The sequence below is a fragment of the Melanostigma gelatinosum genome, assembly GCF_949748355.1.
Source record: "Melanostigma gelatinosum genome assembly, chromosome: 21".
Lineage (NCBI taxonomy): Eukaryota > Metazoa > Chordata > Actinopteri > Perciformes > Zoarcidae > Melanostigma > Melanostigma gelatinosum.
In genome coordinates, this window is record NC_136654.1 from 5,306,296 (window position 1) to 5,325,646 (window position 19,351).

General features: G+C 47.8%; 1 protein-coding gene across 5 annotated transcripts in view; it reads right to left on the minus strand.

Annotated features, from left to right (window-relative positions):
- Nucleotides 1-219: 219 nt before the first annotated feature.
- The window catches only part of trrap (transformation/transcription domain-associated protein), a 69,845-nt gene continuing 50,713 nt past the window's right edge, over nucleotides 220-19,351 (minus strand). For all 5 annotated transcript variants that reach the window (XM_079293798.1, XM_079293799.1, XM_079293797.1 and 2 more), the window contains 11 exons: nucleotides 18,513-18,714; nucleotides 16,309-16,470; nucleotides 13,412-13,502; nucleotides 12,935-13,140; nucleotides 11,833-12,094; nucleotides 7,107-7,332; nucleotides 6,718-6,935; nucleotides 5,789-5,973; nucleotides 4,725-4,928; nucleotides 2,950-3,144; nucleotides 220-1,291 (listed from right to left, as the gene is read on the minus strand). In XM_079293798.1, the coding sequence (XP_079149924.1) occupies nucleotides 1,007-1,291; nucleotides 2,950-3,144; nucleotides 4,725-4,928; nucleotides 5,789-5,973; nucleotides 6,718-6,935; nucleotides 7,107-7,332; nucleotides 11,833-12,094; nucleotides 12,935-13,140; nucleotides 13,412-13,502; nucleotides 16,309-16,470; nucleotides 18,513-18,714 (2,236 nt within the window). In that variant the 3' untranslated portion in view covers nucleotides 220-1,006. The remainder of the gene's footprint in view (nucleotides 1,292-2,949; nucleotides 3,145-4,724; nucleotides 4,929-5,788; nucleotides 5,974-6,717; nucleotides 6,936-7,106; nucleotides 7,333-11,832; nucleotides 12,095-12,934; nucleotides 13,141-13,411; nucleotides 13,503-16,308; nucleotides 16,471-18,512; nucleotides 18,715-19,351) is intronic.

The window sequence follows — 19,351 nt, forward strand, 5'->3', positions numbered from 1 at the left end:
AAACGCCCCAACACACACCTTTTCTTGAACCAGAGGGAGGGAATGACCACAAGGTTATTGTGCCACCACGACACGGAGCGGCACTTTGACTCAACGCCGCCTCTCCAGAAATTTCTGTACACTGTACAAAGAAGAAAAAAGCCAACATCAGCATCCGTATAAAAAAAAAAAAAAGAGCATTTTATTAAAACAAAATGTATATTTACAAGGCAAGCGATAATACTTCTGCTGAAAAAAAGCATTGCGCTTTTACAAAAAAGGGGAGTATATGCACACACAACCAGCTTGGGAATGACATATTTGCATTGCAGCTGTTACAGCTTATTACAGTGTGAATCCGTCCTGAAGTTTGACTTTGTTACACGGCTGATGGACAGACAAAAGAAATGCAACGAAAAACGGCTTTTGAACTACTCAGACATGTTGATGAAGTTTCATAGGACAACAAATGTCCTCATTCTGCAGGAACACGTGTTTCGGTTTAAATACAAATAGAGATTTGAGAGGACAAATGGCTATTTTACGAGGAAACTGTGTAAAAATGGTACAACACAGCTAACGCTAACAACAGAAGATTCCGCAATCTCTTAAATTAAAAAGAAACAAACCCCTGTGAGCTCATTAAACCTGCACAAAGTATTTGTACCGTCTCCTTGTCCGACAGGACAACTGGCATCCCCGTGCTTTAGTTATAAAAATAAATAGAAGTGGAGGGAGAAATTGTGTTTTGATAAAAAAAGATTCAGAATCAGTCCAGATATAACTATTATGTATACTGGGAAGTCCTCTTAAGACTATCAATGTGACAGTCGGGGCCTTTTGTTCCACTTGATTCCGCTTTAACTATTTCATTGCCCTTTGATCGAGAGAGAAAGAGGAGTCCATCAGGCTTTTGTTACGGTGAAGACCAACATACATGTAACAGTTGTCCGTGTTCGTCAGATACGTAATAAAAGTAAACAACAACACGTTTTCTTTCCCTTTGCCTCCTCTTTGCTCGGTTTTCTCAGAGCCAGGGGTGCCAGGCCGGGTCCATGCGACACAGATTGTCCAGGCTGTTGGCTGCAGCCACCAGTGTGTTGACTTTACTCTCTCCTCCCTCGAACTGAGCCAGGTTATGGAGGCGGGACATGATGGCCGTGACGGCCTTCTGGACCAACGAGACCAGCTGCTGGGAGTCCATGTTCTCCGGTTGGCCGGCGGGCGACAGCGGCATGGACGTGTCCTCCTGGGTCTTCTTGTGCCACGCGATGATCTCGTCGCGAAGGACCGCCTTCAGGATGCCGTCCACCTATCGGGGACAGGTGAAACTCAAGATGTCAATCATAAAGAATCAACCATGAAGCAAAGTGTACAATAACCACGGGATCCTCACACAACCAATGTTCACTTTTAGAGAAACTCGCGGTTCGTTTCCTTTTAGCACTCACTCAAATTTACCAATGTAGTTCAGTAGGAATAAACTAAAAGTAGCTTCTTAGCTTTGATTCAGATTCAATGACTTGTGATCACAAAAATGTGAACATTTTAAATTTTTTGCTCTTGCAATAACGTCCTGATTGCGACACAAGTCTGGAAAAACACAGACTTGTGTCGCCCCCCCCCCCCCCTTTCTGTAAACACAGCATGCTAATCTTCTGGGCTAGACTTTTCTAAGCCATGTGTCGAAAGTGTCCGTCATGGGACTAAAGAGCGATGAAACATGATGAAACCTCAGCTAATATAAAGTCAACGCCAGTCCCAGACATATTAAACAAAGCCGTTAAGTTCAATCGAGGTTGTGTCAGCAGCTCATTACGGCGCCACAGAACTGAAATACATAACCAGGATGTGGCCACAACACCAGCAATCACCGCTTAACTCGGAACACCCTGTTCCCCAATCCCACGTAAAGTGTTTCTATGGTTTCAGGCTTTAACATATTTGAGTGGATGATTGTTATGCGTTTGTGGCGTTTTCCTGGGAAAAAAAAGTCCATTTTCTTTGACTTTACGTCTGGCACTCGAGTTTAACTGGTTCCCATCGTCAAGTGTTTTGTTGATGTATATTTTAGGCACTCGTGCTCCTTCCACACGAGTCGGGCTTTAAGTATAGACCTATACATAGACACCACACGCCTGTCATTACCGCCCCGCTGCAGATCCGTTATACAGACCCTCTGACTGCTCGGGCTTTCATTGCATTGGGTTTATCTCAGTTTATCTGGAGAACTCAGCAGGAGCTTCGATTCCACAACAGACCGCTGCGTCCTCGTGACAGAATCAAGTATATCCTCACTGCCGGCTCACTCCAACCTCTCACTTTAAATACACTTCTCCTTAAACCCTGCTAACACTCGTGCCATCTGGGTCATTTTTCAAGTATACTTATTCTGACATTTAAATGCGATATTGTGACAGCGCTAGTGGCGTAACGGACCACCGTCAATCCGTGATCCGCACGTAACCTCGCACACGATCCCAACCGCGAGTTGTATGATCCGCTGCAGCGCCACACACAGCTGTGTAACCTGTTGTGACAACTTTTACACATTTATGTTGTAGAAGGATGCGAAGAGATGTGCTCCTTAAACCTGCAAGAACTAATTAGGTGGGCATTTAGTGGAAACGCACACAAGCTGTTCACTCAACACGGACATATTACCACCTGTGGGTTAGTCACTGTGAGCGGGCCCTGTCAAAGATAAGTAATATGTTCATATAAGAATATTGATTTAAGTAGCTTCAAAGCAACAGTGTAATTACCGAAATTCCAATATTAATCTACGTATATATCTATAACATAAATGGTTAAAATCCAATACCTCACATCAAATGTGGAACATAAGCCTCTGATCATCTGCTATATTCTATATTCATCTGAAAATAATCATATTATTCTGCGCTGTGGTTTGTCTGAAAACACAGGATCAACATAAACATGGAACAATCTTGAGCGCAGACAGCTTGCCTTAAAGTTAGGCTGTGCGAAGCATCGTGCCACAGCAATCATGGAGGCGGTGAGGGGGCCGGAGACGCCGATGGTGGTCAGGAACTCCGAGATGTTCGGCGTCAGACGGAACGGAACCGGACGGTTGGCGTCCAGGTCGCCTGTGGCGTCGTTGATGTCGAAGCGGAAGTAGGAGACGTTCAGCTTTCCGGTGTCCTAAAAACAGACAATCGATTCAATTAAAGGCACAGTACGAGTCAGAAGTCTCAGAAAACAAGCGTGTGTAAGGGAGGACGTTGTAAATATTATTTAGAGACAGCTTTATTTCAGCATTCTCCAGGGCTACCGACTCATAACCAGTACCAATTAAAGAACTTATCTAATGGTTCCTCTCTGCAGTCCTTAGACCACTAGAATATAACTCTCCTTTAGAAAGGCTCGGGGACTTACAAAACAAGCTCGCGCCAACCAAACAGCTACTGTTATTGATCTGCGTGCCCCAGACGCAGTAACACGTCCAACTATCAGCAGCAGAACATCGATAATGCTCAATTCATTCTCGCTCCTCTCGCTCCCCGCTGACTTAAATATATACAGCCATGTTTTCATCTTTAAGCCCTGCATTTATGTGCACGAGGACCGCTACACAAGCAGCCATTCCGGGGGAAGATAAGCTCCCGTATATGAAAAGGTGAGTGCACCTGACAGCTTTATAGCAGAGCATTTCATTCCAGCGCCTGCTCTCCCTCTCTCCTCCTCTGCTTCGCCTCCTTCCCTCCCATCTCCCCCTTCTTCTTAATTCCCTCCCCACTCTCTCTCCTACTGATTTGCTCCTACAGGCCCCAGCGGAGGGCCTCAAGGCAGTGACCTGAGACACCAGCAACCCCCGGGAGGCTCAGATAAGCCTGCAGACAGTTGGCTGCAGAGGCGGCGCTCAGAATGCTAAATCGCCAGCGACGGCTTCATTTTTTGGGGGCTGGTGTGACGCAACATTAATGTGTCCCGTGTAGTGACTCGGAGCTGTGGACTTGACTGTGAGAAGTAGATACAGAGTCAAGGAGGTGGAGGAGACAATGCGACAGGTCTTTAAAGAATTAGATCTACGACTGAATTACAGCCACAAAGAAGTGCCTTTCATGACGGATGCCTCGAAGCCTCATTGAGCTCTATAGGTGCCAACACGCCTGTGATGTCCTGTCCTTGCACTCCCGCTCTGTTTGTGTGTGTACGCACGCTCTCCGCACCGTAATCCTGCTGTGTCTAATGGGATCTGCGGAGTGGAACAGGCAGTGAGGGGGCTTAATACCGGCGCTTAGCCGCCCGGAGGAACGCCTGTCAGCAAAGGCCGATTAGGATCAGAGGGGTTGGGGTGGCCGACTGACACGATCATCTTTAATAATGACTTTTAGAAAGCTGTCCGCGGACCCGAGCGGCAGGCGGATGCGCGTGGACTAGAGAGGCAGACGCACGCGCACGCGCACACACAAACACGGCCTCTTCAAATTGAAACGTCTTTTGATAGCTGTGGAGCGGAGGAACTGAATATAGCGTTCTGTCAAAACACCCTTGGCATTGACAGCAGCTGGCTGACTGATAGGCCTAAGCGTGAATGTCATGGGGGAGAATGGTAATTCATACGGCCAGATATGGAGCAGGGTAATGGTGATCTCTCAATGCATCTGTGAGAGTGTATATTGAATTAACCCCCCCGTCCCCAGTCACACGAATGCCACTCGCCCTTGACGGAGAGTCCGACGTTGTTTCTGCTCGTGTGCGCGTCTGCACGCTTCTCCTACCTGCGCGATCTGCAGCATCTCGGGGTTGAGCCTGTTGAGGTGGAGCATGAACTCGGCCAGGCCTATCAGGGCCAGCTGGATGGTGAACATCTTCCGGAAGGTCCAGTAATCGGTGGCGTTCGGGAAGGTGTGGAGGGCCCACTCCTTCAGCATGCTGCGGGGCACCATGTTGCCCTGCACCTCCTTCAGGATGTCCCGCAGGACCTGGTGGTAGACAGGGGGAGGGAGTGGAGGTTAGGTGGGCCCTCCTCCTATATCTTGAGCCAAATAAACCATATCGGCTATTTTTCTTCATTTTTCTAAGCCCATTAAAGCAGAACTTTTAGAGATACATGGTTTTCAAATGCTTAAATGCTTCCTAGGCGACGTGGCTGCACAAAGCTACCGTTACAATACAATCACCCAGGATGCATAACAATGCAATACACAGATGTACTATACATTGTATGCATGTGTTTAAGAGATGCTCACAAGTCAAAGTGCATTTTGAGGCTAAATTAAGAGGCTGGATCTATGAAGAACTTAATGTGCTCTTGGAAAAAACACGTCATCATGAACACGGGGGTTGTATAAATATAAATGGTGATGACTGGACAAAAGAAGTCACACCCACAGAGCACGGCATTTGAGATGAGGTCCTGTAAAGCTCACGGCCGGACCCACAAAACACCTTCATCCCGGGTCTCGGTGCACCGTCACGTAGAGGCACCGACACCGAGCGGGCCGTCCCTGACCCGCCAAGATTGAAGTGTAAAATATTTTCCGTTCATTATATAAAAAATAAAAACTGTGGCGGGCCCTAGACTGTCTGGTAAAAAAAAGGAAAACACTGAGGGCCACAACAACGATCCGCAAATCATCATATTCAACCGGAGCGACTGAGACGAGTAGCAGACGGCACTGAGTGAGTGAGAGGAGGCGGGGCTATGTAGTCACTGCAGCAGTGTGTGTGGGCGTGTATCATGAAAATGACTTCACGAGTCTAGTCTCGAGTCTTTTGAGGATGAGTTCTCCGGTCACAAGTCTGTGCGTGTGGGACTCTGTTCATACGGCCGTGTCCATACCTGGTGGCTGGCTTGCGTGCCTCTGGCCTGCACCGTGGCCAGACGATCGTAATACCGGGAAATGGGGTTGTCGTGTTCGATGCCCTTCTTGGCACAGCGTTGCTTGTAGATTTCCACCAATGACAGAGACGAAGGGTTGTCCTCTACCAGCCGCATCTGAGGCGACACTGCCACCACTCTGGGCACTGGAGACACAGAAGGCGGGATACATGCGGGAGAGAGATGGGGAGGGGAAATAAGATGGCGATAGCAGGGATGGAGGTAAGAAGAGGGGAAAGAAAATACCAAGTCAGTGACACACAAACTGTAAACATCTGGCTGCGCTTCCTAGGAAACGGTCGCTGTGTTATCACAGTGTGAACCACAGATCTAAACCCAGAACTAAACCCAGAACTAAAATACTCCAGAGTTGGGAAACCGCTGCACTGAAGGCGTGCCATCGCTCAACACCGAGCAGGGTCGAAGGAGGTAAAAGGCTGTGCACAGCCCGGGTTGCCCAGTGAAAGCAGTCAGAACATTGACATACTATGGCACACCAAATCAAAAAATCAAATCAATACCAGCCGTTCCAGTTGCGAGGAAATGGGCTGGAAGGGGACTGTTGAATTCCCCGTCCATATTTCCCCTTAAACAGACCAATCAAGTGCATAAGTGGAGAGTGGGCAAACATCTGGGGGGGAGGCAAACCACAAGGGGATGACCGGACAGGAAATAGCACTTGAAAGCAAATTGAAATTGTGTGTTGAGTGAGACAGCCACAGAAGGAGAAGGAAAATGAAAGGGGAGGGTCATTGCCAGTCGGTATCAGTGTGCAGCAGCACTAGAGGTGATGAACAAATGTGTAAAAGAATAAAGGACAAGGACGTAATCTCAGAGAAAGATCCTCCCTCGTCCCGATATGTTGACATCTGTCTTATCCCCGGTCCTACCTGTGAAGAAGAGGTGTCTCTTGGTGGTCTCCTTCCTCTTCTCCAGACACGGGTTGAGGAGCCGGAGAAGCTGCAGGACCCTCTCCTCGCGGCGCGACTCGGTCAGGCAAGCGTCGTTCATCACCAGGTACGGGTAGATTTTGCCATTGTGGCCGCGGATGTAGAGACGGCGCGCCGCTGTATTGTGTTTCTGCACGATTTCCACTCTGGGCATGAACCTGAGAGCGAGAAACACAGCGAGACGGCGCTGAAGCGATTCACGATGTAAGAGGAGTGATGTGTTCTCGCTGCCAGTTTTCTATTTTATCCACAGGCAGCAAGAAGTAGATGCATCCTACATTCATCAGCAAGTGTGTGTTTTTGTTGTAATAGAGAAGGGTCTCGTGTACCTGGCGATCTTGATGTAATAGTGTGTAGGTTTGGGCATGAGGAACTCCCCGGGGATCTCCACCTCTGCCGTCTGCGCAGAGAAGTTGCTGAGGAAGCGGCACTTCTCCTCAATGAGGAAGAACTTGGGCAGCTGCTTGGTCTTGGCCTCCAGGATCTTGATCCACTTCTTCAGCTTGGAGATCAAATTGTGAAGCTTCATGGAGCCCGGCACGCTGAAGTCAAAGTCTGGGAAGGAGGAAAAAAAAGCCGGTTAAAAACAAGAATCTCCGTGCCAGTGATTCGAATGTGGCCGGAGGAGATCCTAAAGCCAGCAGAGAAAGGGTGGATGGGGGAGTGGATGCGTTACCGTTACCCTCTCTTAATCAACGACCCCCAAAATGGCCTTCAGCAAGACACTCACCCCCGTAAGTGTTCCGGTGGAGCTGCTCTCAGCCGCCAACATTACACACCGTTAACAGCAGTGGGCAGCTCCCAGGTGTGGTTAACCTTTAACCTCCCCTGCAACAATAGGCTCCTAGGCCTGTGCTATAAATACCAATGTGTTTCTAAGCAGCATTGTGTAATAACGTACAATCAGCAAATGCGCAGGGGACGGTACTTAAAAGTCGAGTCAAATATAATGAAAGAAAATAGAACAGAAATAAACGGAATCAAAGAGACGTTTGAAAGCGTTTTTGGTCAGATGACATTTCAAACACTGCGAGGCCTGTTTGAGAGCAGCGGCGAAGATGAATTGAAGTGAGATGTGAGTGTTTGCTTTTCCGGTATTTACACAGTAACATGGACTAAGAACAACTTGTTTCTCACAGCGAAGGCCTCGGGGCGGGAAGTGGTTCCAGAGGCCCACATCTGGGAAAATGTCCGTTCTAAATAGCGCGTTGCCCTGTTGGCCACCTCACTCCAGCAGTGTGGTGAAGTGCCTTGCTTAAGGGAACGTCACCGGGTAAGTTATTCATTGCCGGCTGGCAGCACGAGGAGAACCGCTCCATCGACTTAAAACTCCCAAGTGGAGGCTGGGAGCTGATTAAATTAGAGCTGTAAAAATGAGTCTTAAAGTATTAAATTCCTGTTTCAAGTCACAACTCATGTTGCACATAACATATTGTGATGAGCTGCAGCAATAACAACGGAAGGAGGGGAAGTGAGCCAGGCAGGTTTTCCATTTTAGAATAAAGCCCCCAGGACAACTCTGTAACACACACACACACGCACGCACACACACCCTGTTGTGCCGCCTGTTATAATGAATCCATGAAACTGCAAGGCATTGCCATTTCAAACCTGTTCAATCTCTCCCAGAGTGAGACCTCCTAATACTTTAAATAAGCCCTTTAAAACAGCCAATGTTCTTTTCGTAGCGGCCCTATTTCGCCATCCGTCCGCCTGCAATTCGGCCGGCCTCGCTGGCAGAGGTAAAATTGAAACAGTCCTGAAGAATTGCAACCCCCCCCCCCCCCTCCCGCCCGACAACAATTGAGCGCCGCAAAAGTGTATAACGCTTACAAATGGAAAAAAGGCGAGACACGCTCCACGCCGTAACGCAATATAGCGATATCATTCCATCTTTATCGGATATGAAACATTTCACCCTGCTTAAATCTGGAGACAGCTGCACATGAGACGCAGGAATTACCTGAATATTTGAAGTGTTACACATGTTGTCGAACATGGGCAACGAAGGCGCTTTCGGAAACAACTAGCAAGCAACATTTCACCTTGTTTCGAGTTAATATAGTGCGACAATAATAAACCTGCAGTGCTTTATGGCAAGTGCAATACAGCCGGAGAGAGAGCAAGAAGAGAGTTGTTTCCAACCCCACCGAACTCCTCTGACCCCTGCTCTGCTAGCTAGCTGGGGGAACAGGATGCTGAGAGACGGAGTGTGGTGTGGAGAAGCCCACGCTGGTAGTCTGGCCCTGCCCCGGCGTGCCTGGCGGACCGCAGCAGAGGATCTACACTTCTGCACCAAAAAATGGATCCAGACTCAGCAGGTGGGCCACCTCCGTGTACAGCACCGTCATTCCCTCGAGTCTCACTGCCCTGGTCCTGACTCGGTGTGTGGTTGTGTGAATGTGTGCGGTGGGATGAAGCCAACTCAACTTTGCTGTGTCTGATTGGTGAGCTGAAGTTTCAAACGTGTCAGAGGTCATCACAGTGTACGGGGCTTTAAAAGCTCTGACTGAAACCAGCTGAAGCTCGACAGAGTAACATTTAACTGGTTAATTCCATCTCAGCATAAAGGACTCTTTAATAGGCACAGAATTAAAAAGCCGGTGCATTTCTTTTTCAAAAAGAATCTCTTCTGACAAAAGTCTCTGGAACAGATCCACTGCTAAAAGAGTAACTCATGCAAATAGCGTTTGCCGTAATTGGATTTGAATGCCTCCCTGCTGCCAAATGTTATATGTGCACACATAAACCCATATTTTCCGGACCACAAACCCTGTGAAAGCGAGTGAGCCACTAACGTGGTTCGGGGAACGGGAGCTTGGCTGCTCGGCAGCCTCTGTAAACCCTGTTTGTTCCGCTCTGGAGGGCTTGTGTGGTTTCGGGTCTCTTGTCGGCCCCGCTCCCACGTCGCCGTGGGGACAGCTGGCTCAGCGAGGGTCGGCGGGCGCTCCGCCACGCAGAAGCCCCGGTGACGCCTGGCTGCGTGAGCACAGCTGGCACCGCAACATCTGGCGAGATTCATCAGCGCTCGAGCAGTCTCGCTCGCTCTTGTTTGCGTTGTTCGTTCAGTCGGTCCCATGCTTTTGCTCGCTAATGCCATCACACCCGTATTCCTCTCAGACTCTCATTCCCATTATTTTCTCTTTGCTAATCTCCTTCCATCTTTTACGCTCCTTCTCTCTGGTTTTACAGGCTCGTCAGCTCAATTTTATTATGGCTTATTTTTTCCTCTCTGCGTCAGGTGATTATTTCTTTTCATTCACTCACAGTCCTTGTCCTCCACTATCCCAGGGCCAAACACATTAGCTCTATTGGCCACTCTCAGGACCAGTGGAGGGGAAAAGCACAGGGGGGGAGTGGAAGGTAGGAGAGGCTGCGTGGAAATGCAATAAAAAAAAAAGGGGAGACCGGGCCGTTTACTGCGAGGGTAATTCAGCGAACATGTATGTGTGCAGGAGTGAAAAGGAGTAAGCAAAGAGGTTTATTTGTACACACTGAAAGCTGCAGCGGGTCCAGTGAACTGTGGTTCAACTCCCTTATGTAATGTGGGGAAACAGACACGCGGCTTCCAAAAGCGGGGGAATGATTGTTTAGAGAAAAATGTCTCAGGGGAGGCCTTCGGCTAAACTAGAAGTGCACCTGTCCCGCTGGATGCTTCAGCTCGCATATGAATCTGAACAATGGCGGACAAAATGACCGGAGGCTGGTCTCAAGTTGGAAGGTGAAGTCCAACATCAAGTACAACAAAGCCCAGCCCTGATACTGTTGTATAGCATCCTACTTTGATGACCACACTTACAAGGGATGCTAATGTTGGTTTTGAATTGCTATTTGTACTCTTCTACGAATGATTTTGTCTGTAATGAGAACACAACAGCTCCCCTGCAATTGTTTTGAACCAACATAAAACAGGGAAAGGGATTTAAATGTTCCATCTGTGTGCCACGGTAGCTTTAGTAGCACCGACCTGTTCCAATGTTCTATTATATTTGAACCATATTCACTTTTGCTCCAGCAAGCAACCCATAAACAAAACAAATCCTTGACAAAGAGGATAGATACTGTCGGCACGACTTCCAGCCTCAACCACAACAGCACATGACTGGCGGCTGGTGGTACTTCAGCCTAACTGGGACTACGCTACCACATTTACATTCCAATACAAAATGGCCAAAGGTTCAGTGTCCATATGGTGGAGAACATTTTGACTTAAGATTGAGAATCCTTTTCAGCCTGATGAAATGCCGCCAGTGAATAAAATGATTTAATTCCAGTTTCAGCAGCGAGACGTACTGTAACAACTAAGACCGCACGCTGAACTTTTACGACAGAGTGGATGGTTTCATGGTTTCAGCTGAGGCAAGAGACCCGAGAGCCTTCTGCTCCATTTCATCACCGCAGCGCTGCACCAGCTTAGATCAGAAATGCAGCTGACTGGTGTGTAATCAAAACCATCGTGGCCGTGTGTGCACACAGTGTAATAAAGACACAAACTGACCTGACCCCCCCCCCCCCACACACACACATATCTAACCATTCACCACCTCCAACCCCTCCCTAAATCAAATCATATGGTTGGAAACCGTAATTATATTGCAGAGCACCAATCCTCTAGCTGCTCCAAGTGACAGTGAGTCCTCAGTGCTGATGTGAGTCTCACAAGTTATCCAGTTGGATACATACACAGTAACACACATGCTCCTCTTGTTAGCCGATAGGTGGTGGATCTCTGATGTCATGTGTTGCTACCCGGGCAATTGCCGAAAACATAACTGCTTTTATTTTTTGTTTTTTTTGGTTGCCTGAAAACGAACGCTTCGTTTCTTGATGTCGTTTCCAAGTTTCCAAGTGGTATGACGAAGTTGCAGAGAGGTAAAGCAGCGATGTTGAAAGCCATGGAAATAAAAGTGAACAAACAAAAGGAAGGAAACAGAGAGCAGGTGCTTGTAAAGAATGACCTCAATATGAAAAGGGCTTGTTTTTCATTCCGTCTGTTCTGTGTGGTTCTATGTCGATGCAGCCAGGTGCGGGTTGTATTTTTAAAAGCCAACCAACCTGTTGTGAACTGTCCCTTCATCTTCTGGAAGACGGGGTCCTGGGCCGTGGCCTGGGCCCGACGGGCGAGCGACTCGGAGGCCGCGCTGGAGAACATGGTGGAAACGTTGGAGACGTTCTCCAGGCCCACGCCAAAGGTGCTAACGAGCTTCTTGACAAAGTTCAGCGTGTGCGGTGTGATCTTGGCGTCGGACACGGCGCCGCTCTTCTCGAAGGCCACCGAGTAGCACTTGGCGAGGCCCTGCTGGAGCTGCCTCAAGACCTGCAGCGAGAGAGAGAGAGAGAGAGAGGGAGGAGGAAGGGGAAAGAAATAGTGAGGAAAAAGTCCCTGATGAGCTTGAACGCGGCATGTGATGCCATACCGAAGAAAGGGGAGAGAGGGAAGGCGATGATGGCGTGCCGTGCCCCCTGTGTGCCCAGTGGAACCAAGCGTAGAGCCTGCAGCTGCTGCCGAGTGCCCGCAAAACCCTCACAGATAATCACACCGATACACACACACCAACAAACTTCCGGCCCTTACGCCCTCTCCCCATCCTACACGCTCAGCACACCCATCCATCACCCGTCTCCCTCTTTGTCTTCCCCTCCGCCCACAGAACAGCTAACCCTGTGTGGATTCTGCCTAAAATCTCGGTTTAGACGGCCGTGTCAGGCCTTCCTCCTCCTGCACTGACAGCAACACAATTGGTGAAATTAGGAGGAAAAAAAAGCTGCTGGCTGAATGAGCGATTTAAGTCAAAATGCGCTTGAATGAAAAGAACAAAAATAATGAATTTTTTATCTGAAATGTACACGGGCAATTACTTCTTGAACATATTCTGCCATTATATGTTCATGGCAGTGTGGACCTATTCACAGAAAAACACTTCAGACTAAACAGATGTGTCGGCACATCGGAGAGACGGGGGTCATCTGGGTGACCAGGTGGCGCGACACACTCACACACAAGATGTGCACTCCGACTCGTTTTCACACAGATGCATGAAAATTCCCACCGCCAGCTGGATTATTTTCTCACCATCTGATCCGCTGACAAACGTACGCGTGGCGCAGCAACAAAGTCAGACACACATTGAAGCGGCCGCCTTTTGTTCCTCCTCACCTCCTCATGCCAGTTCTCCCTGAACCACACCATCTGGTCCACGATGCCCTCCAGGGAGGAGAGCAGGGTGGGGTGCAGCTCACGCTGCATGTGCATGATCCGGCTGCAGCGCCACATGGGGGCAGTCGCCCGGATGGGCCCCGGGTCGGAGGCCCCCGAGTGAGGCTGGGCCCCCACTGAACTGGGCTGCTGTTGTCCAGATGAATCTGGTGCGTGGAGAGTGGGTAGGAGGTGGAGGGGGAAGATGGGAACAAAGGAAAACATGAGGCAGGAAGGAAAGAGGAGACAAAATTTGAAAATTCTTGAAGAAAAGATAAACAGGTCCAGAGTAACAATGAAGGAAAGTTATATGTTGAAGAGCATCTTCCATATGCTATAAACACATGTGCCCCTGTATTGTACAAGTAGAAAAGAGCCGTTAACGGTCAGAGTGAGATAAAGAGCACACACACACTAAAGACGGCCATATTTACTTACCGCTTTTGTAGCGCTCCCGCTGTTCGATCTTGAGTGTCAGGTAAAGGGTACGGATAGGGAAGTAGACAGCCTGGGGGTACACTCGTCCCACCTAGCAGATAAAAGAGGGTCACAGATTACACTTCAAAGACTCCCCCTCAGGACCGCAAGAGGGAGGGGGGGGAGCAGACGTAGACGGAGGAAGAGAAGGAAGAGATGGAGAGTGAGTGGGACAGAGAGATACTGTGTGTGCATGTGTGAGATCACACTGATACAGCCAGAGACCTCTGCTGTAACAGAGGGAGCGTTTGAAGCTTTGAGTCAGGGGAGTTAGAGAAGTTAAAAAAAAATAAAAAATCGTGTCACTGCTGAATTACACAAAAAAAAAAAAAAACTGCATGTGATTGATGATGAAATTGCCCTCAAGACTTTCAAGAAAACGTCACCGACAACATTGGGAAAGCTTGATGGTTGAAGTGAGGACGCAAGAGATTTCAAGTTGCAAAATCCCATCAAACTTGGTGGAGCATCCTTTGATAACGATGTGGTGGATAATTCACGAGTTTCAGGTCACAGTTGGTCGAACTGATGGGGTCAGTTAGCTGCATGGCCGGTTGCACCGCACACGAGCTCGATCGCTTTGACGAATGAACTGAAAATCAATGTTTGGAAAAAGAAAAAGCTACCGTGCCGGCATATTTTCTCTTCTCCTTCAGTTTATTATGGTTTGATGTGAATGGCTGTTTGACGTTACACTGAACATGGTTCATACAGTTCACTGTATAATGTGGCGTAATTCACCCGCTGAAGGTTTTCCTGTTCAGTCACCATCCCCTCCATGCCGTGCCGCAAGCTCAGATGGCAATATGTTAATTGGCCTGAACATGCAGCAGAGGCATTCTAATACACGAGAGCGCAACCGCTGCGACGCACCTCACACAGACATTGTGAAGGAATCACAGTTTGAATGCGAGCGGTAGACTCAACACATGAATATCGTCCGAGCGTAACATCTATAAATAACTGACGGATTGAATTAAAGATTTAAATATGTGTTTTAGAAAATATGTCCAGGTTTGTTTGTAATGTGGAACTCTTGTTCCTCTTTGCTATGCTACACCCTGCACCTTTACTGCTGTAAAGGCAGGTGAGACAGACGGGATTCACTCACTGGAGAAGCATGGAGACGGTACAAAAGCGGAGAGCAAATACTATTATCAAACTGAACTCCATTTAGCACTTCGTCAGTGGTGAGCTGATGCAGCTATGGAGCACCTTCAGCCACCACCGAAAAGGCTTTAACTGCCCGTTTGTGGCTAAAGTTCATCAGTACAACGCTTCCAGTGCGAAGAAAACATTTGAAATTCGGTATTGCCACCTCCTCCTCTTGCAAATATGCAGAAATGTCTATTTTTTAATTAATAATTAAAAAATAGTTTCGGTTAAATATAGGCGTGACCCTACACATACAGTGTTCTGCCTTCTCTTTATCTCTCATATTTCTATATATGTGCATTTTCTTCCTGATCCTCCTTTCTAGTGCTTTAAAAACAGAGAGAAGAGAGACAGATTGGAAGTGAAAAACACACCATTGAGATGAGAAATGAAGAAGATCTAAGTGGCGGCTAACAGCAGCATTAAAGATGAAAGAGGAAGGAAGGCGGAGAGGAAGAGGAGGGACCAGAGATCAGCCCGCTAATGGGAAGATAAGGAATGTCACATTTTGGCGAGGGCGAGTGGGAGACGAGGAGAGGAAGCATGGGGGTTGAGCTGCCCCCAGGCGCTCTTCTCCTCACCTTCATCAATATTTCAACATGCGTTTTTTTTTTTTAACATCCCGCCGCTGCGGAGAAACTCTAAATAATTCAGGTGAGCGGCAGAGACAAAGGCCGCCGTGCATTAAAATGCGCTTTTCTCTCTACATACAAAGGAAAGTGGAGGGGGGGGGTTGACCTTTTCCCCTTCAGTCATTACAGGGTGGTGAGGCAGACCAAAGAGGACCGGATCTTCCGAGTTCAGAACGCTCTACAGTCACCCATTGACATCTACTCATATAGTACATGTAAATGGCAGGTGCTGCTTTATGTGACTGAGAGGTCACAGCGTTGAGCCACGTGTCAAGTGAAATGTGCATATTTTGGCGCATTTAGTATATATATATATATATATATATATATATATATATATATATATATATATATATATATATATATATATATATATAGAGAGAGAGAGAACAAACCTTGGATCAATACTATATGGATGATTGTATTCCCCTCACTTCTCGTGATCCTTTCCCACATATTCCTCTACACAACATCCGTGCTCTGCTGAGAGCGATGGCTCTTTGTTATCGCAGACTACTCTTTGAAGATCACCCTCTTCAAATTGTGCGGAAATAATACTCCATTCAGCAAAGCAAATTAGTCTTCGGTTTAATTACGAGCTCCGTTTTCCGCAGTGCGGAGTGCGTACGATATTAGCTTTATAATCATTTCTTGAACAAATAATTTAAAAACCAATTCACCAGGGACCGGTGGAAGCCAATACATTGCTGTAAAAAGGGACAGTAGAAGAATTTGAATGCTTAATTTGGTAAATAGGAAGCAGGAGAGAGGCCACTTTGGCTTGAATGCAGTTAATTTATCTCGATTAGAAAGGCGTGCATGAGCACGCACACGCACGCACACACACACACACACACACACACACAAGCCAGATGTGCTGCCCCAAACAGGTTGAAAGAAGCAAAGAGAAAAAAATATGAATGAAAACGCAACAAGGAGAGCGACATGCATTTCCTAAAGGTTGGTATTATTTGACGCGTGGTTTCATTCATAGAGCTGGGAACAGAGACCAAGAGCATTTGGGCTCAAGCCCAATGGGATCTATGTCTGGCTTTGGGATAGGAAGCTCACCTGGCTGATTAAGTTGAGCAGAGGTTTGCCTTCTGAACCAACCAGGCAGGTCAGGAGCTGCGGTATCCAGGCCAACCACTGGATGGGCGGGACTCCAATGCAGTACTTGTCCACAGCATCCGCCAGGGTGTTCTTGTCATCGAAGCTAAGCAGCCACAACACCTGCAGAGGAAGGAGGGGAGGAGGAGGGTGATTAATGCAAAGGAAAGGATATAAATAAAGCTCATTATCAAGGTGAAGTAGTGATTTATGGAAAAAACAGAAATAATACAACAACAAAATAATAAAATACAAACAGAGGGAGCATAAAACATAAGAATAGCTGAGGATAAAATAAATAAACATATATAATGGCCGTCGCCATCTTGGTCTTTGGCTGTCACCGTTTCGTTTTTTTGACACAAGAGGGTGGAGCTAAGTGTAAGCGAATGCTGAATCAGACATTTTTAGGCAGCCATAAGGGTCACAATTAACTTCCGTGGACTGAAAACTCTGTAAAAGGGTTAAAGTTGTAAAAGAAAAACAAAACTACCACCCAGACCGGACAACGCCGTAGAAACGACCTGTCAATCACAGGGCAGCCCCGCCCTACAGCCTGCCCTGCTGGATGGCCTATTTGACTGTAAACGGAGCACAATTTACTAAATGAACATCGTGCTGTATTGAAGAAGACTTGAAACGAGTGATTGAGACCATAAACTCAAGTGTACAGTGTTTACTGAGGTAATAAGTGAAAAGTAGAGCCATTTTCTCATACGCCTTTATACAGCCGGTTATCAAAAGGTTATCGAAGTTGGTGGAGTCACTGGACTGGAAAAGGAAAATACATGGTAGCTGTGTGTCATCTACATAACAACAGGTGGGAGAAACCGTGGTTCTGAATGATCTGACTGACAGAAATATATTATATAACACAACAGGAGGCAGGTGGACAGACGGGTAAGAAAAGTAGCAAGAAACAAACGAAAAACAAATCCAACACAATAAAATGTCCCATCAAGAATCTATATTCAGACACCTAGTAGTAAGAGGTACGGTCTCTTTCCATTCATCAGACCTGCCTCCCCGGCTCTGCGCACAGCAGGAGGGGCTGCAGAGAGAGGAACGAGTACGCCTCGCCAATCGCTTCCATGATCAAAGCTGAGCCAATGTGGAGGCGAGTGTGCCTGTATGTGCATCTACATGACGATGAAGACATCAACCCCACTCAAACCCCCCCCCCCCCTCCCTCCCTCCCTCCCCTCCTCCAGGCTCTCCTCGGTGAGCCACCTTCGGGTACACAGATTGTGTATAATTAGTGATAATGACCGGTCATCCAACTTGACCCATCAGGGCTGAGCGCTGCCAAACAGGCTTGGCAGCACAACACCAGGGGCTGGGTGTGTGTGTGTGTGTGTGTGTGTGTGTGTGTGGGGGGGGGGGGATGTGAATCCGGTAGCAGCCGTCGTTAGAGCAGATCATGACGGTAATGCCTAATGCCAACACCGGACGTGGCGAGACCGTGTTTATTATGTATTCTGCCTGACACATGGAGGTGAGCTGGTCTTCTGCTCTCAGGATGAATCTCTCTAATCAGACTCTCGCGTGGCTCTTTGAAGGCAGTTTTATTTTCACCTCCAGCTCATTAATAAACAATGGAGAGAAAAAAAAGCTCAAGTTTGTTGAAGTGTTTCGATGACACAAACTGTTCTAAGTTCATTTTCTTGCACTTTGTGCCGTGACCATCTGATCAGACAGAGAGAACCACCTTACCAGAGCACAGCAGGACTCAGTGCTTTACCTCAAATAAGAGGTCTTTCTTTGCTAACCTCTGGAAGGACGGGAGCGTCTGCATTGAACGAGTTGGTCTGTGTAAGAAGGTGGGGCGCTTGTTAGCAAGGAGTCCGCCCCTTTAACTCCCACACGAGGCTGACTCAGCCGTTCAGTACGGTAACATTGGTCTGACTGCTGGAGAAAGGTCAGTCCGTGTAGAGGGTCATGAGATTGGAGTATCAAGGGAGGCCATTAGTCCGTTAAACCCCCACGCGCCAGAGGATGGCCTTTACTCCACCAGTGCGGGAATCCATCCACACTGTCCATCACTGGACTGTAATCACTGAAATTACTACTCGCGGCTTGTACCTGTGGTCAGAAATCTATGGAATTAAAAGTGACACTATCTAACAAAAGGAGTGAGGCTACCGGTCTAAACGCTCGCTTCTCACCTTGGCCAGGTATTTGCGGGACTTGCTCTCGTTTTGGTGGCGGCAGGCGTGGAGGTAGCAGGTGATGGCGGAGACTCCCAAGTGGAGCTGGCGGTCCTTGACGAAGATGTTCTCGAGGTAGTCGCCCCACATGGCCCAGGCCTTCACCAGGACATCGTGCATCTGCACAGCAGCTGAAAAGGCCTTGTTTGCCTCCTCTGACCTGGAACAAAATGACGGAGGGAAGGTGAAAAGCGTTAGCGCGATCGACCGACAAGTGAGGGGCAAGTGAGCAAAGGGCGCTCGGTGGCGGTGGAGGGGAGAGAAAGTAGGATTGGGTAAAAGGGAAGTCAGAAAAATAAAATAAATTAAAGCTGCGAGCAGCGATGAACGGGCCCTCGCCATGCGCGCGTCGGCGTGCCGGCGGGACTCCGGCCTGCGCGACCGTCGGACGGCGCGGATGCTGTAGCGCCCCCTAGTGGTTGAATGCAAAACAATTCTCATGGTATGTTACAGCATGTGATGTGCACATATGCTGCAAGTTTTGGAATTTTAGGACAAACAGTTGAGAAGTTATGTGTATTGATATTTAGCCACGCCCCTAAGAAGTTTATTGGTCCATATCTTCTAAACGCTAAGAGGTATCAGAAAGCTTTGAGTAAGTTTAGATGAGGTAGATCCAAGAATGATCCACAGAAAATTTGGTAGCAATCGGACCCAGCATGTAGGAGGAGATAGCAAAAATGGGTATCACACAAAATCCAACATGGCGAAAAATCTAAGTAGGTGAAGCTTATGGGTCTGAGAGGCTTCTTTTTTTTTAGATCTAGCGGATTCGGACATGTGGGTCAAATTTCAAG